Genomic DNA, 25,034 nt, shown 5'->3' on the forward strand with positions numbered 1-25,034 from the left:
TTAATTATATTTATAAATATGTATTTTAGACACAGTTTATATTTCTCTTCCTAGCGATCTCGTGAACACGGCTCCTCGAGCCGAAACATACGAATTGATCGTGCTAAAATTTATGATTTCTCCTATATAAATATAATTCTTTTACTTGCAAAGCAAAGACAAAGTGTGTCCAATGTATCACTCTGGACTGAGCACAATATCTAATTCACAGAGAACGTCTGGTGAGATTTCTGGACTTTATAAAGTGCCGCTATCCAAATATGTGGGAAATTAACCTCTTCTTATTATGTGTAAATGAGAAAGGGATATTGGGCCGTTACTGAAGAGCAATGGACAAGGATCATTGAAGGGGTCAGATCTATATACCTAGCGGACATTGTAGACTGTCAGAACTATACATCATCCATAGGGGATATATGATCTCTTGTTTCTCCACAAGGTCCACATACATACAGAGGCCAAAGGTGGGAAGTGCTTAGTGGAAGCTGCTGTTCTTAAACACATGATGCGGATTATAAATACTTTTTGGATTAAAGTTATTACAATTTTAAAATCATAAGCAGCAGGTTTGGTCGGAGACACCAAGTATTTATATAAGGGAATATAGAAGGACTGACACTGGACACACGTGGAAAAACTGCAGTAGGACATTTATTGTTTCTTACACATAAATTGATAACATTTAGATGGATTCAGACGACCCTCCGACAAAACATGATTAACAAAGTCAGTGAGAAATTGCAGTAATAAGAGTATTGTATCCAATATATTTAATGCCATAATGAGGGAACAGGTAGATGTAAATAGTAATATGTAAAATGAACATGTTTATTATTGTAGTATAGAGAAGTTACAGACATTGTTCAGACATGGAGATTGTGCGCTGAAAGTAATGTGGGCGTCACACGAGACGATATATCGTGCGATAGGTCGGTGGGGTCACGTCGTAAGTGATGCACATCCGGCATCGTTTGATATATCGTAGCGTGTGACAGCTACGAGCGACGGTGAATGAGCAAAAATACTCACCTTATAACGCTCGTTGATACGTCGCTCATTTTCAAAAAGTCGTTTCTTCTTCTCTGCGCCGGTTGTTCATCGTACCCGGGGTAGCACACATCGCTCCGTGTGACACCCCGGGAACGATGAACACAGCTTACCTGCGTCCCGCCGGCAATGCGGAAGGAAGGAGGTGGGCGAGATTTTTACGTCCCACTCATCTCCGCCCCTCCGCTTCTATTGGCCGGCCGCTGTGTGACGTCGCTGTGTCGCCGAACGTCCCACCCCCTTCAGGAAGTGGATGTTCGCCGCCCACAGCGACATCGCTCATCAGGTAAGTGCGTGTGACGGGGGTTTAACGACTTTGTGTGCCACGGGCAACTAATTGCCCGTGATGCACAAACGACGGGGGCGGGTACGATCACTCGTGTGACGCCCGCATAACTGTAATGAATAGAAGATCGCTGAGATTGGGAGTTAGGAAGAGGAGGGAGGAGGAATGTTGTGTATTTTGGGGGAGGGTTGTAATACTCTTATCCATATAGCGAATATATAAAGATATAACAATGAGAAATGTTCAATGCACATGGAATATTGCTTTATTTTTACAAAACAGACTTCTATTTGTAACTGTATATATTATAATGCTAATGTAACTTCTAACATACTTTCCCTTTCTTCTTTACTTGTCTTTACTTTCACGGTCACATTTGTGTTTTCTTGTTCAGCTTGTCATATTTACAGTTACTTCCCATGTGTTGTTTTTTTTCAATACATACAATCAATACATATCACAATAGGTGTAACACTACGATAATATTAACAGCCACCACAAAGCAACATATAGTAAAAGGAAAAAGAAGAAAAAAATAAAACAAAAAGAGAGGGGGGAGGAGAAGAACACCAATCCGGTCAATTCTATACATAGGAATTAATAATACAAATACATATAGATCAACACCCCATAGGACAAATAGAATATTAACAAAATGCCCAAATGCCCCAATTTCTCTGAATTTGTTTTCTTCTTTCTATATTATGGGCAAGTTTAAATTCATAATCAAAATGAGTATTAATTTTCCTGACAAGCTCCTCAATCAAGGGAACTGAAGGGAGTTTCCACTTTATAGCCTGACATCGTCTGGCTGAAGTAAGTATATCAGCAATAACAATTTTCACATTTTCAGGGAAGTTATCGAGTCCTATATTCAGGATTGCCAAGTGGATCATCCATTTTTAAATGAAGACCAGTTACAGATGAAATTAGATCAAACACCTGCTTCCAAAATACCATAGCTTTAGCACAGGACCACCATACATGCCCCAGCGTACCTTTCTGAAGGCAGCCTTTCCAACAGAAAGGGGAATAATCAGGGATCATGTGAGCCAATTTGGCTGGAAACAGATACCACCTTGTATGATTTTTTTTCATTTGTTCTAGGTGATTTATACAAGCTGAGGTCCTATAAGTCAATTCCAAGGCGGCCCACCATTGTTGAGGGAAGAATGTAAACGATACCTATTGCTCCCATTTTCCCGTGTATGACAACTTCAGATTTTCCAACATGGAGTTTAAAAAACTATATAAAATTGAGACCCCTTTAATATAACATTCCCCTTTTTGAAAAAGTCTATGTAGAGAGAGAGAGGAGGTGAATTATACCCAATGTCAGATCCTGTACTAAGGAGATGTTTCACTAAGAGGTATTTATTGATAAAGACAGCTTCATTGTGATCAAACTTTCTGAACCATCTACAAAAAAAGGCATTAACTGAGAATCTTTACAAATCACCGCCAATTTAGAAATGCCTCTCTCTTCCCAATTAGCAAGACATAAATAAGGGATATGGGTTTCTAAGGATCTAATAGAAATATCCAATAAAAGAACAGAGAGAATCACTTCACCCCACCTCCTCCACCTACACAAAAGAGAAGAGATATTAGGGAGGTAAAAAAAAATTACATTAAATGGTTTAATTAACACTTCTTCCAAAAGACTTCGAGTAGCCCATATGAATTTTTCTTAGTGGGCAACAAATTATAATTTTCAAGTAAAACATTTCTCTCTTTCTATGTATGATAATGGCTTCTACCTTTGTGAGTTTTGTGATGTTCAAAAATAACCCATTTGTGTGTAAAATTTTTCCCTCACTCTAAACATGTCAAGGGTTTCTCCCCTGTGTGAATTATTTGGTGTCTTCCAAGACTTGATTTTCGGTTAAAACATCTCCCACATTCTGAACATGAAAAAAGCTTCTCCCCTGTGTGAGTTCTCAGATGTGTAACAAGATGTGAATTTTGGGTAAAACATATCCCACATTCTGAACATGAATATGGCTTCTCACTCGAGTGAGTTCTCTGATGTGTAACAAAATGCAATTTATGTGTAAAACATTTCCCACATTCTGAACATGAAAAAGGCTTCTCCCCTGTGTGAATTCTCTGATGTGAAATAAGATGTACTTTTTGCTTAAAAAATCTCCCACATTCTGAACATGAAAAATGCTTCGCCCTTGTGTGAGTTCTCTGGTGTGTAACAAGAGTTGATTTCTGTGCAAAACATTTCCCACATTCTAAACATGAAAAAGGCTTCTCCCCTGTGTGAGTTCTACGATGTGCAACAAGACTTGAATTTTGGCTAAAACATTTCCCACATTCTGGACATGAATATGGCTTCTCACCCGTGTGAGTTCTCTGATGTGTAACAAAATGCAATTTATGTGCAAAACATTTCCCACATTCTGAACATGAAAAAGGCTTCTCTCCTGTGTGAGTTCTCTGATGTGAAATAAGATGTAATTTTCGGTTAAAAAATCTCCCACATTCTGAACATGAAAAAGGTTTGTCACCTGTGTGAATTCTGTGATGTGTAACAAGACTTGATTTTCGGCTAAAACATTTCCCACATTCTGAACATGAATATGGCTTTTCACCTGTGTGCGTTCTCTGATGCTTAAGAAGATTTGTTTTACAGTTAAAACATTTCCCACATTCTGAACATGAATAAGGTTTCTCACCTGTGTGAGTTCTCTGATGTATAACAAGATTTCTTTTCCAGTTAAAACATTTCCCACATTCTGAACATGAATAAAGTTTCCCACCTGTGTGAATTCTCTGATGCGTAACAAGATATGATTTTCGGTTAAAACATTTACTACATACTGAACAAGAAAATGTCTTTTCCCCTGTGTGAGTTCTCTGGTAACTAACAGATTCTGAAGAAAAATTTGTCTCCCCTATATGAATTTTTGTAATATTTTTTTGATATTCTGAAGCTGAAAATGGCTTCTTTGCTGTAACAGCACTTTGATTTTTAATGCTGATTTTGTGACATTTATTTTTCTTAATAGTCTGTAATGATTCAGAATATAGGACTTGTTTAAAAGAATCACATGATAGATCTTTGCTGTGAAGGGATGATGGTATATCTTGAATAGTGGCATTTACTTCAGTTATATCTTGTGTGCTATCAAGGTCATCTGATTTTAAATTTGAAGATGTCAGTTGTGCCTCCGTTTTCCTGGTACAGTCATCTGCCAAGAATGACAATTATTTACAATAACATATACAAATTTAAGGATATAATTTATATAATTTATAAAATAGCTTGTAATGCAGTTACCGGTGTCACCGCAGTGCCCTGCAGCCTTTCCCCGGTTCAGGTCTCCTGGAAGTGCACTTAGGGCACGCTTATATATTCTTAAAGGGCCAAAGTGCCCTTACTTGGAAGTGCCTCACAACCTACGGTTGAGAGGCACTAGGTATTTAAGGCATCCTCCCCCCATGGGAGGTGCCTGGGCAACATGGTCTAACGTTAGAGATATGTTGCTACTTGTCAGTTCCTGTTCTGTTTTCTGAGTCTCATGCTATGTGTGATACCACGTGTCTGTTTCCTAGTATACGCTGTGCCCACTGTAGTTGCTACATCTATCTATACCAGCTGTGCCTGTTGTATCTACTGTACATGCCTACACCAGCTGTTTGGTCTGCACACGACCACATCGTGACTGTCAGTATCCAATCCAAGAGGCTAAACATGTGAACATAGAGTGAACATGGTAAATAAAAAACATTGTGTAATTCAGCCTTTTGCAATTTCACTGCATTTGGAATTTTTGCACCATTTTACAGTAACCTATGTGATAAAATGAATAGTGTAATTCAAAAGTACAACTCATTCCGCAAAAAAATAATCCCTGATACGTCTATGCTTCTTGAAAAAAAAAGAAAAATCGCCCTGGGGTGAAGAAGTTAAATTTTGGAAATCAAGTGGGTGTGCTGCCCGGCCTCCATGTATCCATTGTGGGGTAATTATAACCTCCCTCATATGTTACAGTTACCCTCTGCCGATCTTTGGATAAAAACGCCCCTATCAGCACTTTCAGCACAAGGGAGAGAAGGAAGATCCATCAATAAGATGCCGAGATTCTAGGAAGATGGATTCATTGCTTTCAGTGGAGAAACAATAAGAATCTTGTCGTCAGGGGTGGACACAGACTGCAGGGGGCCCTTGTGCAAGAAATCTTTCTGGGCCCCCCCTTCATACCGTAACAAAATTATGTAAACATATAGGCTGTACTGTTTATTACTAGTTAAGGACACAACTACTAAATCTAAACAATAAATAAGTTCCATATTTACCAACTGAATATAAGACAGACCATTCCTGCCACCCTTCTATCTTGCTGAAGCTTCTGCACTGTCTCTAAGGGCGCTTTTCCATCTGCGATTTTCTTGTGTGAGTGCGATCCGATAAAAAAAAAAAAAAAAATCAGATTGCACTCGCACCAGTGTTAATCAATGAAACAGTTTCATCTGTCCCATTTTTTCTCCACACGAATCGTGCTTTCGGTACAATCATAGCATGCTGCGATTTGCACCGAGTCTCGGCTCACGTGTGTGTGTGTGTGTGTAAAATCGCACTGCACTTGCATGTTATGCGACTGCAGTGTGATGCACGCAGAGACAGACAACGGAGGATTGCATCACAGTTGCATGATCCTCGGCTGACACAAGCAGCAGAGGGTCATTAGCATATCACCGGAAGCGGTGCGCAAGTAGAAAAAAGCCCTAATGCTTCTATTTACATTGGCTGGAGATGGCACAACCTGTATACTGTGTGTGTTTTCCAGCTTGTCAGTGGTATACGGCACAAGAGTCTGAAGCCAGTGATTGTCTGCAGCAGTCATATGACGCACCTGGGCTGTGATGTCTAAAGCCATTGTAAACAGAAGCATCAGGGAATGGAACACGATAGCTGTCAGGTGCAACAAAGATGAGGATTTATAGTTTATTAAATGCATTGTCCAGAGAAAAAGTCATTACCTGGAGGCCAGATTCTGTAAAAATACCAAAATAAATTGTATTCACCTCCAGTCACCCTCCTGGATCCAGCGCAGGCAGGGGCGGATTAAGGGTAACCAGGGCCCTGGGCTGTTCAGGACTTGTGCCCCCCCCCATCCTTACACACGGGTCATGTCAGGGGTCAATCATCTTACACCTGAAACAGATAATTTCTGAAAAATAGGTGCCGAAACTATAACCTAAAAAACATCCACCAATCTAATAAATATAACCTTCAGCTAAAAAAAACCAAACACTAAAAGCCGCTTTACACGCTATGACATCGCTAGCAATTGCTAGCGCTGTCTAGCGCTAAAGCACCCGCCCCATCGTACATGCGATATCATGTGATCGCTGCTGTAGCGAACATTATCGCTACGGCAGCGTCACACACACATACCTGCTCTGCGACATCGCTGTGACCGGCGAACCGCCTCCTTTCTAAGGGGGCGGTTCATTCAGCGTCACGGCAGCGTCACTGAACCGCCGCCCAATAGAAGCTGAGGGGCGGAGATGAGCGGGACGTAACATCCTGCCCACCTCCTTCCTTCCGCATCGCGGGCGGCAGCAGGTAAGGCGAGGTTCCTCATTCCTGCGGCGTCACACATAGCGATGTGTGCTGCCGCAGGAGCGACGAACTACTTCGTACACCGAGCAGCAGCGATATTCGAGAATAGGGGGGCATGTCACCAATGAGCGATTTTGACCGTTTTTGCGACGATTCAAAATCGCTCATAGGTGTCACAGGCAAAGACATCGCTAAAGCGATCGGATGTGCGTCACAAATTCCGTGACCCCAACGAGATCGTTTGAGCGATGTCGCAGCGTGTAAAGCGGCCTTAAGGCCTCTTTCACACGTCCGTGTCTCCGGTACGTGATTGGTCCTTTTCTTCACGTACCTGAGACACGGGCACACGTAGACCCATTCAAATCAATGGGTCTGCGCTCACGTGCGTATTCTGCCATGGACCGTGAGTACGTGTGGAGCATACGTGTGCCCGTGTGCTCCACACGTTGATATGTCCGTTTTTCTCCGGCATCACGGGTGTCACACGGAACGCAAACGGACCACACGGAGGTGTTCCGTGTGACACGCGCCGGAGAAAACACACGTGTCTGAGCAAATAATAAAAAAACTTTACTCACCTTCACCAGCACTGCAGTCTCTGCCGTTGCTGTCACCTGCTTCTGACCGCCACTCATTATGCTCAGTGCATATTCACTTCACTGCGGCCGGAAGCAGCAGCAGCGAGGAGTTGGCAGGACCGGAGACCGAAGATCAGCACCACGGACAGCGAAGCCAGGGACAGGTGAGTAGAAAGTTCCCGTTCTCCGTGTGCTATCACGGATAACACACGGAGAACACACGTGTGCCATAAACACGGCTCACAGAGGGCAAAACGCACCTTTGATACGTCCGTGAAAAACGTGCGTGGTTTTTCACGGACGTGTGAAAGAGGCCTAAGGCAGAGTACTGAACAGTCCAACTTTAATCTGTAAACAAGACTATTGCCAATAAAAAAAAATAATGAAACAACTGTGCAAAAACACCGTGTGTGAAGATTGTTTAAAGGGAACCAAACATCAGGATTTTCATGTATAAGGTGCAGCCAGTGCAGTACTGGCACTATCAGGCACAGTGTGTACATACCATCAGGGGGCAGCGCGGGTGTTTAGGCAGTGAAATCCAACTTTATAAAGTTTGAAAATGCATGCACTTTTTGATTGACGTGTGCACCACTCTCCTAATGTCCAGGCGGGTTATGCACGTGTTTCCCCCCCCCCCCCCCCCCGCCGCCTGTTCCTCCCTCTCTCTGGTTGTATTAAAATTTCTCTCTTCAGAAACATGGCGCCGGAGTTGGCACCTGCGCATAGCGCTTATCTCCGGCGCCATGTTTCTGAAGCCCGTATTACACAGCTTGGTGTCTGAGAGGGCGGCGCATGCGACCTTGCTTCTTCATATCCCGTTGTGACCGCGGGAGCGAGCGTGGTCACAATAGGACTGGAGATTAGCTGACCGGAGGACGCAATTATCTGCAGCAACTGGCACGGTGTCCTGGGGCGGCACGATATAGCTGGTCAGCTGATCTCCAGTCCTGTTGTGACCACGCGCACTCCTGTGGTTACAACGGGATCTGAAAAAGCGAGGGCGCATGCGCCGCCCTCTCAGACACCAAGCTGTGTAATGCGGGCTTCAGAAACATGGCGGCTGAGATAAACGCTATGCGCAGGTGCCAACTCCGGCGCCATGTTTCTGAAGAGAGAAATTTGAATACAACTAGAGAGAGGGAGGAACAGGCGGCGGGGGTGGGGTGGGGATACACTTGCATAACCCGCCCGGACATTAGGAAAGTGGTGCACACGTCAATCAAAAAGTGCATGCATTTTCAAACTTTATAAAGTTGGATTTCACTGTCTAAATACCCGAGCTGCCACCTGATGGCATGTACACACTGTGCCTGATAGTGCCAGTACTGCACTGGCTGCACCTTATACATGAAAATCCTGATGTTTGGTTCCCTTTAACAAATACTGAAGTAAAACACTCCTCAAATTCTCAGCATGTGCACGAGGCCTTACAGATACTGAGGTAAAAACCTCACCAATACTGAACATGTGCACGAGGCCTTAAGGGGGCTTTACACGCTGCGACATCACTAATGCAAACTCGTTGGGGTCACAGAATTGGTGACGCACATCCGGCCGCATTAGCGATGCCGCTGCGTGTGACACCTATGAGCGATTTTGCATCGTTGCAAAAACGTGCAAAATCGCTCATCGGTGACATGGGGGTCCATTCTCAAAAATCGTTACTGCAGCAGTAACGAAGTTGTTCCTCGTTCCTACGGCATCACACATCGCTCCGTGTGACACCGCAGGAACGAGGAAGCTCTCCTTACCTGCCTCCCTGCCGCTATGCAGAAGGAAGGAGGTGGGCGGGATGTTCGTTCCGGTCATATCTCCGCCCCTCCGCTTCTATTGGGCGGCGGTTCAGTGACGCAGCTGTGACATCGCTGTGACGCTGAACGAACCGCCCCCTTAGAAAGGAGGTGGTTCGCCGGTCACAGCGACGTCGCCGGGCAGGTAAGTATGTGTGACATGTCTGGGCGATGTTGTGCGGCACGGGCAGCGATTTGCCCTTGTCGCACAACAGATGGGGGCGGGTACCCACGCTAGCGATATCGGTACCGATATTGCAGCATGTAAAGTAGGCTTTAGCCTATGTTCACACAGGGTGTTTTTTTCTGCAGCAAAATCTGAGCATAAGCTGCAGCTTGTTATTAGCATTAAACCAATGAAAAAAAAAACAATGAAAAAAATACAACTAAATAAACTGCAAAAACGCCCTATGTGAACATAGCTTAACAAATACTAAGGTAACAAAACCTCTAATACTGAACGTGTGCGCGAGGCCTTGGGCAATGTCCACAAATTGAGTATTTGGTAAGTTTTTTACCTCAGTATTTGTAAGGCCACGTGTGCACATTCAGCATTTGGTGACTTTTTTACCTCCGTATTTGTAAAAAATATTGAGGTAAAAAAATCCTCACTAAATACTGAATGTGCACATGGCCTTATTGTAGTAGTGAAAATATATATGGGGTATGGGATTGGTGTGGACTGATGTCCCCGGCCTGCACACTGTGATACATGCAGAATATCCCGATGGAGGGGCACACACAGTCTGTGGAGTCAGACATTGGAAATATCCAAGATGGAGGGAGGGTCAGTGGGGCACAGTGTGTTGGGGCGTTTCACCCATGGAGTTTCAATCCTCCATTCCCAATCTATACATACAGAGTGTATGGATTGGGAATGGAGGAATGAAACTGCATAGATCAGATGCCCCAGAACACTTTGATAGAAGACACCCTCGTCCCACCTTTATAGAAAATTACAATCCCCACCTTTCACATAGTGTGCCACCGTTGCCTGCTGCTAGTGACCAGATCAGTAAGCACGTCCACAGAACAGTTCACCGGTCCGTCTCCATTCTTCAGGCTGCTGGACTCCAGCGTAACCTGCAACAACGCTGTCTGTAGTCACCATTACAGAGGACGCTTCTCTTTGGAAGACAGGTGGGTAGGACTCCCTCAGTCGCGCCGCACCCTGTATGTTGCTAGTACATCCTGCCCAGGGCTGCCACCAGCAATTTCAGGGCCCCATACTGCCAAAAGTTTTGAGCCCCCTCCAGACTCTGCCTCCACCACAGCTCCGCATCTACCCCTCGACCCAATGGCAATAGAAAAAAGTTGCTTCCAGCATCCATGAAATACGGTTAAAAACTAATTTTATTCTATAAGGTTAAAACCAACACTAGGTTGGATGGATGTCCATGAAGTATGAAACAATCTTACGCATTTCACACCTAAAAGAGGTTCTTAGTCTTAGATATATCCTGCTAGATTTGCACAAGTTAAGGAGTAAAATTGTTTTTTAACCTCATTTCTTGGCCATGATGCTGGAAACAACTTTTTTCTATTGCTGAACTTTGCCTCTTTGAACACGGAGCTGATCTCCCTGCACCGTCCCGGTGATGCATTTACCGGGTGAGCGGAGATCCTCCTTTGCATACTTACCTCCAACCTTCCACAGTTCACCATCACTCTTGGAAAATCTCCAATTCTGCAAACAATCCTCACCAATCAAACATTAACCGCTAGTCGTCATTTTGACAGCCTGAAAAAAGCTGCATGCACCGTTTCACAGGTCATCAAAATGATGAGCCCCAGACAGAATCGTCAGCCATATGCGTATAACTAATATATATGGCTGTATATATGTGTGTGCGTGTGTGTGTGTATGTATGTACAGTATCAGGGGCGTACATAGAAATCATGGGGCCCCATAGCAAAAGTCTGAATGGGGCCCCCCCACGCGATAAAAAAAATACAATAAAATATTAACATAATAAACAGCGCACGTCTGGGGGGGACATACAAGTTACTGGGGGCCGGCATACAAGTTACTAGGGGCGTATACACCACATGCAGAATTATTAGGCAAGTTGTATTTTAAAGATTTTTTTTATTGATCAACAACTATGTTCTCAATCAACCCAAAAGACTCATAAATATCAAAGCTTAATATTTTTGGAAGTTGGAGTGGGTTTTTTTTTTAGATTTGGCTATCTTAGGAGGATATCTGTTTGTGCAGGTAACTATTAATGTGCAGAATTATTAGGCAACTTAATAAAAAACAAATATATTCCCATCTCACTTGTTTATTTTCACCAGGTAAACCAATATAACTGCACAAAATTTAGAAATAAACATTTCTGACATGCAAAAACAAAACCCCAAAAAATTAGTGACCAATATAGCTACCTTTCTTTATGATGACACTCAGCAGCCTACCATCCATAGATTCTGTCATTGCTTGATCTGTTTACGATCACCATTGTGTGCAGCAGCCACCACAGCCTCCAGACACTGCTCCTAGAGGTGTACTGTTTTCCCTCCCTGTAGATCTCACATTTTATGAGGGACCACATGTTCTCTATGGGGTTCAGATCAGGTGAACAAGGGGGCCATGTCATTATTTTTTCATCTTTTAGACCTTTACTAGCCAGCCACGCTGTGGAGTAGTTGGATGCATGTGATGGAGCATTGTCCTGCATGAAAATTATGTTTTTCTTGAACGATACCGACTTCTTCCTGTACCACTGCTTGAAGACGTTGTCTTCCAGAAACTGGCAGTAGGTCTGGGAGTTGAGCTTCACTCCATCCTCAACCCTAAAGGTCCCACAAGTTCATCTTTGATGATACCAGCCCATAGCAGTACCCCACCTCCACCTTGCTGGAGTCTGAGTCAGAGTGTAGCTCTCTGCCCTTTACTGATCCAGCCTCTGGCCCATCCATCTGGCCCATCAATAGTCACTCTCATTTCATCAGTCCATAACACCTTTTAAAAATCAGTCTTAAGATATTTCTTGGCCCAGTCTTGAGGTTTTATCTTATGTTTCTTGTTGAAAGGTGGTCGTTTTTCAGCCTTCCTTACCTTGGCCATGTCCCTGAGTATGGCACACCTTGTGCTTTTTGATACTCCAGTAACGTTGCAGCTCTGAAATATGGCCAAACTGGTGGCAAATGGCATCTTGGCAGCTTCATGCTTGATTTTCCTCAATTCATGGGCAGTTATTTTGCGCCTTTTTTGCCCAACATGCTTCTTGCGACCCTGTTGGCTATTTGCCATGAAACGCTTAATTGTTCGGTGATCACGCTTCAAAAGTTTGGCAATTTCAAGACTGCTGCATCCCTCTGCAAGACATCTCACAATTTTGGACTTTTCAGAGCCCCTCAAGCCTATCTTCTGACCCATTTTGCCAAAGGAAAGGAAGCTGCCTAATAATTAAGCACACCTTATATAGGGTGTTGATGTAATTACACCGCACCCCTCCTCATTACAGAGATTCACATCACCTGATTTACTTAATTGGTAGTTGGCTCTAAAGCCTATACAGCTTGGAGTAGGACAACATGTAGAAAAAGTATCATGTGATCAAAATACTCATGTGCCTAATAATTCTGCACACAGTGTATACACATTAGGAATTAATCTTTATTTTAGCCAGGATATACATTTACCAGTCCAGTAAATAGACTATTACTGTGCTGCTGTTTTGACTGTGCCTGATGCGCCCATTTGAGTCTCTGCCGGGTGCAGACACCGTGCTGAGCCGCCCGTGAGCAGTACAACCACCAATGGCTACCACCCGCCTGCCTGCCTCCAGAGGCACAACAGAGCAGGGAGGAGCCTCTAGGACACTGCAGTGTACACGACGCGCTGGCGCTGAGCTTTAGACACTGACAGTCTGACACTCAGCCTGGCTGGGAATCAGGGGCTGGCGAATTTTTTCCTGGGGGTCAAGCACAAAGCAGTGGCCCGTGATAAGTGGCCTATACTTATTGGCTCTGATTCATTAAAGAGGTGGTCCAAAACTAAATTTTACTTTACTTCTAAATCTGTTATAATCCAATCTTTCTTCTAAAATACGTTAATGAAAAATTCTCTCACTCCTCTGCCTTATTGTTTTACTACTTCCTCTATGATGACACTTTGTTTGAAAATCCACATTGCACCCTGGGATACTCAAACATCATTAAGGGGAAGAGACTCTGGTCAATCTGCAGCCTCTGCCCTCTTGCTGAAAGAAAACATCATCAGTGACCTCCATTTCAGGGGCCAGGCTAATCCGTGTTTTATTTTCTATGCACCAGCTGTCAATTCCAACAGATGCTCAGTAGAATCTTACCACTGTGCACTATTCTTCTCAGTGCACAATGACAGTGCACTCCTTCTCCAGCTCTGTTCAGAAGTGACGTCACTTGTGGGAATTGCTATGGTCCCTGCTTGCTCGTTCTTTACTTAGCATGTGCACTGACCGTGCGGTCTGCTGCCAGCTTGTCACTTGTAATCAGAGCCGGCAAGGGAGTGCCCTGCCATTGTGCACTGAGAAGAATTCTGCACAGTTACAAGATTCCATTGACTATCCGTGGTAATTGACAGCCGGCATATAATCAATAGAGCAGGGACGAGCCCAGCTCCTGAAATGGACGTCACTGATGACAATTAATTTCAGGGAGGGGGCAAAGGCTGCAACAGTGACCAAAGCCTCTGCCCCGTGATCATGACTTGCTTGAGCCTCCTAGCATGCACTGGGATTTTCAAACGAAGCGACATCATAGAGGAAATATAAAAAATAAAGCAGTCAGAGAAGTGAGGGAAGGATAGGGAATTTCTAATTACAGTACTGTATATTAGAAAAATATTAAATTGCGAATTTAGAGAGACAGAGATTTAGGAATAAAATAAAATTTCATTTCAGAGTAGTCCACTGCACAACATCAAGTGCATGTTCCAACCTTTACAGTTTCAGGTCTTATCCTTAGGACAGGCCATTATCACATCTGGAGATCCATCTATCGGTCGACTATATAGCAGTATTACAGCATTGTACCATTGATGTGAATAGAACAACCCTGGAATACCTTCAAGAACCTCTTAAAAAAGTACAAACCAGCAGCAGCCAAAGTAACAGTGCCCCATGCTTTCTGAGCACCGCACCGCCTGACGCTCACTGAGCACCTCAGGGCCTGACCCTTGCTGAGCACCGCAGGGCCTGACGCTCGCTCAGCACTGCACTGTCTGATGCTCGCTGAGCACCGCACTGCCTGATGCTCGCTCAGCAGCGCGCTGCCTGACGCTCGCTCAGCACCGCGCTGCCTGACGCTCGCTCAGCACCGCGCTGCCTGACGCTCGCTCAGCACCGCGCTGCCTGACGCTCGCTCAGCACCGCGCTGCCTGACGCTCGCTCAGCACCGCGCTGCCTGACGCTCGCTCAGCACCGTGCTGCCTGACGCTCGCTCAGCACCGTGCTGCCTGACGTTCGCTCAGCACCGCACCGCCTGCAAACAGTGGAATCAGCTGCAGCTAACAAACCAAAGATCTCAGAGTAAACAGTAATAAAAAATAGTCCTACCAAAGTGCCCCACAGTAATTACTGATACATTTAAAAATAATTCAATTAAACAAATCTATAAATATCTACATTTCTTTTCAGTAATGCATCAACAAACTAGTCATACAATTACCAAATAATACATACTACATAGTGATACTGAACAGCACCCACATATCAAAACCAATAACACTATTATACATTGCAAAATAATGCCGTCACACCATGACCAAATATTATCACCACATGGAGTCTGAATATAACCATCATCCTGTTACTGAGCAAAGCCCACTGCACCAAGACCGGTGGGATCGCATCGCAAATCCCCCCCACCCCAAGTCTGCAGTGTGTGAACTTGGCCTAAAGTAGTATGTCCTCCTTCGTGCCCTTCACCACACACAATATACATTTTCACATCTGTCTCCCCCATATAATGGTAACGATTATGACCCTCTTTATAGCCTTAGGATCTATAGTAAAACTCTGCACAGTACCAGGATAATACACACAGTGATGTCACAGTATACGGATGATACACACAGTGATGTCACAGTACAGGGATAAGACATACAGTGATGTCCCAGTACAGGGATAATGCACACAGGAGTGTCACAGTAGAGGGATGATACACATAGTGATGTCACAGTACAGGGGTAATACACATAGTGATGTCACAGTACAGGGGTAATACACACAGTGAGGTCACAGTACAGGGACAATACACAGTGATGTCACAGTACAGGGATAATACACATAGTGATGTCACAGTACAGGGATAATACACATAGTGATGTCACAGTACAGGGATAATACACACAGTGATGTCACAGTACAGGGATAATACACACAGTGATGTCACAGTACAGGGATAATACTTAGGGATGTGACAGTACTGAGATAATACACAGGGATGTGACAGTACAGGGCACTTTCTTTCTGTAGTGTTACAGGCAGACATTTGTGTTTGCACATTATAATGCTCACCTGCTCCTTTGCTGTGAGAGATGTTAGTGGCTCCCCTCTCTGCTGCACTTCCTGTCCTGGCTGTGTTCAGATCCTGTCCTCTGCTTTTCTTTCTGGTTCTTCTGCTTTCTGCTTCTGTTTGTGTGCTCTGCTCTCTGCTCTGCTAATTCTGCTCCTCCTGCCTTGTTGCTCTGCTAGGTTTTCTCTGGTCTCTGCTCATTATGCTCTCTGCTCCTTCATTGCTTCTCCTGCTCTGTTTTTCATCTTCCTATCTCCCGCGCTGTTCTGAACAAGCTCCGCCCCCTCTCCTGATGTCCTGCCATCTCTCACAGCTCTCCATTGGAAGAAAACGCTGCCCGGAGACTCCCTCCTCTTCAGCAGAGGCTGCTGTGTGCAGTGTCTGCATATCGGTGTTGCAGCCAGCATACGGCTATGAACAGTGCGGGCCCCTAGCTCCCTTAATCAGCTGCTTGGTGACCTCCCTGAGGCAGCCCGCCCGTGCTGGGAATTATGAAAGTGAAAGTGCATACAGAGCGGGCAGCCGTCATAGGGCCCCTTTCAGGTCCCCGGCCCCATAGCAGTGGCGTGGCCTGCCTCTATGGACGGTACGCCACTGTACAGTATGTGTGTATGTATGTATATGTGTGTGTGTGTGTGTGTGTGTGTGTGTGTGTGTGTGTGTGTGTGTGTGTGTGTGTGTGTGTGTGTGTGTGTGTGTGTGTGTGTGTGTGTGTGTGTGTGTGCGCATGTCCGCTAAAGGAATCCGCATCGTCATATTTACAATCACGATATTTTGCACAGACACACCATTTGACTCAGAGAACGTCATAGACTAAGTTTTGAAGGGAAAATTTAATCCTGCGCTTTACCTATTTGACAAAAAACCTCCTTACATTACAGTCAATGGAGCTGGAAGCTACAGGTCATTAATAGGAGCTCTGACTGGTTGCTATAGGCAACGGAGGACATGGTTAGTATAAGAAACTTATGTGTGAGGTAATATGATATCGGTGGAGAGACGGACAGCCAGGCAGGGAAAGAGAGAGACAACGACAGCCAGCCAGGGAAAGAGACAGACATGGAAAGGGACTGCCAGCCAGGGAAAGAGACAGAAAGACAGGGACTGCCAGCTAGGAAAAGAGACAGACAGAGACAGCCAGCCAGGGAAAGAGACAGACAGAGACAGCCAGCCAGGGAAAGAGACAGACATGGAAAGAGACTGCCAGCCAGGGAAAGAGACAGACATGGAAAGAGACTGCCAGCCAGGGAAAGAGACACAAAGACAGGGACTGTCAGCCAGGGAAAGAGACAGACATGGAAAGCGACTGCCAGCCAGGGAAAGAGACACAAAAATAGGGAGTGCCAGCCAGGGAAAGAGACAGGCATGGAAAGAGACTGCCAGCAAGGGAAAGAGATACAAAGACAGGGACTGCCAGCCAGGGAAAGAGACAGACAGACAGACTACATGCACATATACACACACAGCCCTACAACAGGCACATTTACTTATACACTATACATTACCCCTTCTTGCCGGTCCTGATTGGTGCAGAGCACAGGAGCAGCCACTGGGAGCTGCACAGAGGCTGCAGCAGCTACAGGACCTGTCAGTTCACCAGTCATGTGATCAGGCAAGGTCCTTCACCTCAGTCTCCGTTCTGCTCCAGTACATTTTCTGTCCTGCACCGATCACATAGATCAGTGCAGGAAGAGAGAGGGCAGCTCTCTATGAGCGACCAGAGCCCCTCACTACCCTGATGGTGGCCACGTCCCCTGGGGCCCGGTGAGCAGAGGAATGAAAGGGGAGTGGCCCGGGCTCTCAGTGGCTCCGCCCCCCTCCTGGCTTCTGCCCCTAACAGGAGTCAGTGTGTAATGACCTGATGGCGGCGCTGGTCCTGCCGATGTGCTGCAGGGCGGGTGGATGACCCAGCAGCTTTTAAATGTTTCATGCGGATTATAATGGGGCAATTTACTTTTCGGAGCTTGGGCCCTTTGGAGCAACGGGTGGTAGCCCAGATTGCCCTCATTATAATCTGCCTCTGAGCGCAGGCCATCCTGTGCTCTGTGCCAGCATTAATTGTCACTGTTCTACCAGACATAGGACCACTGCAGCTTGTGATGCCTGCAGTTCAAGTCATCTGACCGCTGCAGCCTATCACAAGCTGTAGCGGTCTGGTGTCTGGTAGAACAGTGACATAAATATGTCACAGACCACAGGATAACCTGTGCTGGATCCAGGAGGGTGACTGCAGATGTGAATAATTTAGTTAGTTTTACAAAATTGAACCCCCATTAGATCCTTTTGCCAGTACATGTATTATATCAGACAACTCCTTTAAAAGGAACCTGCCAGCTGAGACCCATGAGCCGTGGGCAGCCTGTACCAGGCAGTGGCTGTATGATCTCAGCCAGGGGTTTGTGACCCTAAAACACTGCGGAGATTCAAAGAAAAAAAAAAAAGAAACCCACACTTTAATAGATGTCTGGGACTGAGCCGCATCAAATACTAGTTGTACAGATGTGATGTCTGATACAAGCTGCTTGATCCACGGGTGATATGTATCCGCTGGTAAGATCCTTTTAAGCAGCGCTCTATATGACAGGTGGGTACAGCAGAGAAACAGGAACTACAACAAAAAAACAGCCGCACCATAGACATCATTAAAGAAGCCCCCACTAGCTTGTTTACTGATGGAATGTGTGTTTATGCATGTAGTGTCATAATATACTCACCTACCGCTGCTCTCTCTGGTGACCAGCACTGTTCTGCTCCTCTTCTCAGTGACGTCACTGCTTTTCCGTATCTCTGGTGAACAGCGCTGTTCTGCTCCCCTTCTCAGTGACGTCACTGCTCTCCCATATCTCTGGTGTCCAGCGCTGTTCTGCTCCTCTTCTCAGTGACATCACCGCTCTCCCATGTCTCTGGTGTTCAGCGCTGTTCTGCTCCTCTTCTCAGTTACGTCACCGCTCTCCAGTTTCTCTGGTGTCCAGCGCTGTTCTGCTCCTCTTCTCAGTGATGTCAGTGCTCTTCTGTACCTCTGGTGTCCAGCGCTGTTATGCTCCTCTTCTTAGTGACGTCACCACATTCCAGTATTTCCAGGTCATACTGTGCTCTGCTGGAACTAAAAGTGACTTACAATGTAAGTCTATGGAGCAACAGAAAGAGGCTCTATTCGCTTTAATTGTAAAAGACTTCTGGCTCAGAGTGTAGTGTGACCTGAGATACTGGAGAGTGGTGACGTCACTCAGGAGAGTAGAAGAGCAGCGGTAGGGGAGTAAATAAATAAACTCACACTACATTACATGCACATACACACTCCATCAAAAAGAGAGTAGGAGTCTTCTTTATATGTATGTATTCACCTGTATGTGCACATGTGACTTCACCACATCGGCATTTCTCACTTGTAATGGAGCTAAAATATTATGAACAGGTCGATGAATACGAGGATGACACTTATACAAACATAATAGATAGATAGGTAGATAGATAGCAACACATAACACTTGGATTCACCCTCTCTGTAAATAACTGCACATGGTACTGTAACGGGGTGCCAGGGGTGCCTCGGGGCTTGTAGTCGTGGCCCCTTTTTCTAGCAGGCTTACCCCTGGCTCCGCCGTCACTTTTGAGACAGAAGATGACTTGGTGGGGCAGAGTGTGGTGGTGCAGATGCCGCCGTCAGTTGCACAAAGACTCCGTAGACGTGGATCAATTGAACCAGCAGGTTTGTTTATTGAGCACTTCTCCATCACAGAGGCACAACACAGTAGATGACTTCACACTTTTACTGGGGGGGGGGAAACCTGTTCCTGACGTCTCCTCCAGTGGGGATGTGCCCGGCTAATCCACTTCACCTGGCTCCCACTCCGGCTAACACAGACTGGACCCACACCAGTCTTGCTTCGCACTTGAGGCTACTCTTTCTCCTCTTCTCTCCGGCTTTCCTGTTCACCCAGTTCCCACACTCTGCCCCTTCTGCTTCTTCTCTCCCGTCCCGGACTCAACTGCCCCCTGGTTCTAACTTTTTCCTTAACAACTCCTCTTCTCCCTCCCCTTTCTGCTGCCGGCTCCTCCTTTCCTGTGCCCTGTTTCTGTGGAGACAGCCGTCCCACCCGGCCACTAGGGGAACCCACTAAAACAGTGTAATTACAATAAAACATTTTTATTAAATAGCATCTATATTAACTACAACACTACACCTCCTTGTAAGGGGTCTGCCCACCCCTTACATACCTCCCCTCTTTAAGCCTAAGCCTCCCGGCAAGGCATAAACCTAAAAACCACATTTAAGTAAGAAAGTCATTTTCATAAAACTATAAACATGTCCACATCAGGGCACACGCAAGGGGCGCACAAGTCCGGCGCCCGGAGTCCCTCCTGGGAGCTCCCGGTCTTAGGAGATAGCGTGCCCGGAGGCCTTCAGCAAGCACTCCCAGTCTTTGCAGGGCTTCTTCCCGGAGGCTTTTGCAGCACTCCCGGTCTTAGTAGGCAGGAACACTAAACCACAAAGTCTTCTTCAACAACACGGAGGGAGCCCCTGGCTCAGTCCAGCGTCAGGCTCCTTCCGGGCTCAGCAGCTTGAACAGGTTGTAAACGGTAAAACTTTTCCGGCTCTTGAACAACGCCGGTCCCCAATATAAACAGGTCCATTATCTTCCGGTCATGACGGTTCACTCGGGGTGATAAGCCCGTTGCCATTCAGCCCGCTGAGCCCTCACGTAATCAGACAGGGACTGACCTGGCAAGCGGCGCAGCCTCCGGAAGGGTTCATAGTTGACGGTTGGCTCCGGTGTCTCGGTCTCCGGTCTTGTTTCCTCAACCCCTGACGGGGGTGATGGGGTCGCTGAACGGGATGGCTGGGGACTGCCCATGACGATCACCGGGTGAGTAACCAGGCTCTGTTGAATTGCCAGCACCGCCGGGGTCCCCTTCTCTGGGTCAGCGCTCGGTCCGGTCATGACTTCAGGTGATACTGCCAGTGTGCTTCTCGGGCGGGAAATCTCAGACAGTACCGGTCTTTGCTGTGCACGCCGCCGGTATTGGCACTCTTCCCACTCGATTTCTTGCTGACACTGTGCAGCCTCTAGGGTAGTGGGCATCCGGGTCACTCCTACTGCGAATAGGCCCCGGCATCCCACCTCTCTCCGGAACCGCAACTTCTCTCCCGGGTATAAGGTATGAAGGCGCTGTGGTAGGCCCTCAGTGTCCAGGTTCACCCAGTTGTAAAAAAAATGGTCACCGGTCTCTTCATCCTCGATAAATCCATAGCCTTCTTTCTGGTTGAATTTAACTACGGTGCCGACGGTACACTGTCGTTCAAACTCGTCACTGAGAGGACCGGCCATCATCTCGCGGGCCACGGTCTCGGCCAGTAACCTCTCCTGCACCGGATCGGGTTCAGGCGATGGGGACTTCCGCTGAGTCAGGGGCGTCGGCTTCACCGGCTCCCAAAAGAATCCCCACTCGTCCTCTTCTAGCTCCCGGGCATGTCGCTCTTCCGGGGCCGGAACTGTTGTGTGGATTGGAGCTCCCAGGACTTGGTTTCCCGGATGTAGCTGTGCCGAGTAGGTGGCCCGGACTTCAGTCGAGGTCTCACCGGTCGCGGCGTCCCAGGTAGTGACCCAGGATACTTTTGTGGGCCGCTCCGGTCCTTCTGGCACAGCCGGTAGAGCAAGGGTAAGTCCTTCCGCGGCCGCAGTCTGCTTCGGGCGTCCTCTGCCCAGGCTGGTTGCTACCAGCGCGCCCACTGCAGCATGCTGTCTTCTCGGAGTCTCCATTTTGCTCGAAGTCAGTCTCTGTGTTCTCGCTTCTTGTAATGGCGACGGGGACAGTGGAGATGCTGGAGAAGGTGGAGGTGGGCCTTCTTTTCCCGCTCTTGGGTACACTCCACCCCCAGTCTCGCACATCAAGTCGACCCGGCCAAGGCGGCTCTTCTTTCTTCCTGTAACGCCGCCCACTTCACATCTCTTCATCGGCATCGTAATGGGGCCAGCACCTCCCCTCTTTGAGCGGCGCACTCCGCACTTCTTTTTCTTCACCGGCCAGCCCCAGGCTTTTCTTTTGGCGCCAATTCTTCGAGCGCCCACTGTGTCCATGAAGACGGCGGCCATCTTGCCACCATCTTGTGCCCGGTCCAACGCCTTGGGCACCACTTGTTCTTCCCACCATTGGATCGGGACCCTTCGCATATAATCCGGATCCTGTGCCCTAGGCACCATTTGGTCTCCATCTTCTTGGATCGGGACCCCTTGCATATAATCCGGATCCTGCCGACTACGCCACATGTAACGGGGTGCCAGGGGTGCCTCGGGGCTTGTAGTCGTGGCCCCTTTTTCTAGCAGGCTTACCCCTGGCTCCGCCGTCACTTTTGGGACAGGAGATGACTTGGTGGGGCAGAGTGTGGTGGTGCAGATGCCGCCGTCAGTTGCACAAAGACTCCGTAGACGTGGATCAATTGAACCAGCAGGTTTGTTGTTTATTGAGCACTTCTCCATCACAGAGGCACAACACAGTAGATGACTTCACACTTTTACTGGGGGGGGGAAACCTGTTCCTGACGTCTCCTCCAGTGGGGATGTGCCCGGCTAATCCACTTCACCTGGCTCCCACTCCGGCTAACACAGACTGGACCCACACCAGTCTTGCTTCGCACTTGAGGCTACTCTTTCTCCTCTTCTCTCCGGCTTTCCTGTTCACCCAGTTCCCACACTCTGCCCCTTCTGCTTCTTCTCTCCCGTCCCGGACTCAACTGCCCCCTGGTTCTAACTTTTTCCTTAACAACTCCTCTTCTCCCTCCCCTTTCTGCTGCCGGCTCCTCCTTTCCTCTGCCCTGTTTCTGTGGAGACAGCCGTCCCACCCGGCCACTAGGGGAACCCACTAAAACAGTGTAATTACAATAAAACATTTTTATTAAATAGCATCTATATTAACTACAACACTACACCTCCTTGTAAGGGGTCTGCCCACCCCTTACAGTACCCAGCACAGCAAGTTCTTCTCTCTGGAGCCTGCACTTCCATCTTCTCTTGTGGTGCAGCCTCCCCTCCCCCTGGGGCCCGACTGCCATTTTCTCTTGAAATAAAATCAGTGCACGGTTGGGGGGGCAACTCAGCCATGAGGGGAGGCAGGGGCCTTGTCTGTTATACAGCGGCCTATCTGCTCTGCTGCAGATGTAGCTGGTGGGTGGAGACTCCTTTCTAGCTCTAAGACACAGACATTCTCTGCGCGGCCGGCAGCTTTTGCAGAGGTGACGAATCCTCTCTCCTGCACGCCCCTAACAGGTGAGGGAAGGGGCCCATGTCAGCTCAACATAATCATATGCATTCAGCTGATCTGGCCCCTGCTTTTCCTGTTAGTATTGAAGCTACCACCGACAAAGGAAATTCCCATGTCTTTTCAGGCCCTCGGGGCCCCCTCCCTCTCAGGGCCCTGGTGTGGCTGCACCATGGTATATCTGCCACTGAATCTTGTAGTTATGATACCTTTTAATGGTGAACAAAAATAAAATAAATGATGTTACAAAGCAAGCTTTCCAGACTACTTAGGTCTCTTCATCAACTACAAGATTATTATTTAGTTTCTCCCACTGAGAGCAATCAATCTTTTTTCAACTCAAGAACATGGCACCAAACTAAGAATCTAGGACGTCACCAGCATCATTACCCTCCGCTTTATCTTAGGGGTCCACTATACAGATTAGATTCTTCTTCTTATGATTTTCTTTGTCTGCACATTTTACGTACGCTGTCATTTGGCTTTGCAGATAAAAATCTGGGCAGCTAAGGGTCAACATCTTCTAATTTCAGGGGATAGGATGGATCCTATCTGTAAGATCTGGCTGATACAGCTCTCACTCCCACAGAAGGGCATCCAATGCCCAAAATAATGGGGATAGTATTGGGTGGAGGAGCATGTGGTGGTCTAGCAGCAGAATGGGGACCATTTGATATGTTGCTGGACTACAACCCTGATAAAGCAGCCACAGCCGGTGACTGAGAAGAATCTGTGACTTCTCTGCATTTAGTGCTCACTACTCACCTGGGCGGTTATCTGTAGGAATCTCCTCTTTACACCACTCATCACCCCTCACATATGTCTCTGTAGTATTAATATGGGTCAGATCTTCAGCCTGAAACAAATATTGTAAAAGTCACAGACAGATGGAGAAGTCACATCTATGATCAGCTCTAATCCTGCCATCTCCACCGCTCTCATTACACAAGTATAAGGCTATGTGCGCACGTGTGCGCTCTGCACCGCACCTAAAAGGTGCACTTCAGAGCGCAGCTGAAAAGCTCCGTTCAGAAGCGCATGGTGCCGGCAGAGAACGTGCGCTCTGCATGCAGCTCCTGCCATAGACAGAGCAGGGGCTGCCGGCAAAGCGCACGGAAGAAGAGACATGTCACGTCTTAGAACGCGCGCTTCGGGCAGCAGCCGAAGCGCTGCGCTCTAAGACGCCACGTGCGCACGGCCCCTGCACAATCTCCATAGATTATGAAGGGGACGCAGGACGCATGCAGTTACGCTGCGCTACAAAGCGCAGCGTAACTGCATGTAATTACGCAACGTGCGCACATAGCCTAACACATATAATACTGGAGGATAAAACAAGACTGAGCACAAGACCTTCACAGCCGTCTACACATCATAGGGAGATTTCATGGCCCCTTTTCTCCATCTACCTGATGATCCTGAGGAACATCGGGATCTTCTTGTTTACAGTCCTGTGGGAGAAGAGCACGGGGACATCTCTCTGGTGTTGTCCTCTTACTGGATAGAACTGGAGGAGACACATACAGGAACTGAATTCATTCCTTACATACAGATAATTATAGGCCGTGTGTATTTAGTCCTGTCTATTACCTGGTGATGTGAGGGGCTGGGGATCCTCCATCATGACGTCCTTGTACAGATCTTTGTGTCCTTCTAAATACTCCCACTCCTCCATGGAGAAATAGACGGTGACATCCTGACACCTTATAGGAACCTGACACATACAATGATACCGTCACCCCCGATCCCTTCATAGCGTTACTGTATAATGTCCCAGCATTCCCAGCAGTGTCACCTCTCCAGTCAGCAGCTCAATCATCTTGTAGGTGAGTTCTAGGATCTTCTGGTCATTGATGTCCTCATGTATCGGGGGGTGAGGTGGAGGCCCCGTGATTGGGCTCAGGGGTCTTCCCCATCCCTCAGACACAGGGGCCTGACAGCGCTCACTAGAGGTCTTCTTCACTACTGTGTAATCCTGGTTATGGAGAGAC

At 46.9% G+C, this 25,034-nt stretch overlaps 1 protein-coding gene across 1 annotated transcript; it reads right to left on the bottom strand.

Moving 5' to 3' along the window:
* Positions 1 to 1,492: 1,492 nt before the first annotated feature.
* LOC142312253 (uncharacterized) lies at positions 1,493 to 24,752 on the bottom strand. The gene is made up of 4 exons (XM_075351183.1): positions 24,634 to 24,752; positions 24,453 to 24,550; positions 23,809 to 23,899; positions 1,493 to 4,533 (listed from the first exon to the last, which is right to left on the bottom strand). Exons 1-4 carry the CDS (start codon positions 24,716 to 24,718, stop codon positions 3,149 to 3,151), a joined length of 1,659 nt encoding a protein of 552 aa, XP_075207298.1. The 5' UTR covers positions 24,719 to 24,752; the 3' UTR covers positions 1,493 to 3,148.
* Between the last annotated feature and the right edge of the window lie 282 nt (positions 24,753 to 25,034).

This window comes from Anomaloglossus baeobatrachus, chromosome 5 (genome assembly GCF_048569485.1).
Source record: "Anomaloglossus baeobatrachus isolate aAnoBae1 chromosome 5, aAnoBae1.hap1, whole genome shotgun sequence".
In the NCBI taxonomy this organism is placed as follows: Eukaryota; Metazoa; Chordata; class Amphibia; order Anura; family Aromobatidae; genus Anomaloglossus; species Anomaloglossus baeobatrachus.

Excerpts from the sequence above, each read along its gene's own strand:
- LOC142312253 (XM_075351183.1), bottom strand. The coding sequence starts at position 24,718 with ATGGAGGAGTGGGAGTATTTAGAAGGACACAAAGATCTGTACAAGGAC. Across the intron at positions 24,551-24,633 it reads CCAGCCCCTCACATCACCAG|TTCTATCCAGTAAGAGGACA; the intron begins GTAATAGACAGG and ends TGTCTCCTCCAG. Across the intron at positions 4,534-23,808 it reads TCCTACAGATAACCGCCCAG|ATGACTGTACCAGGAAAACG; the intron begins GTGAGTAGTGAG and ends CATTCTTGGCAG.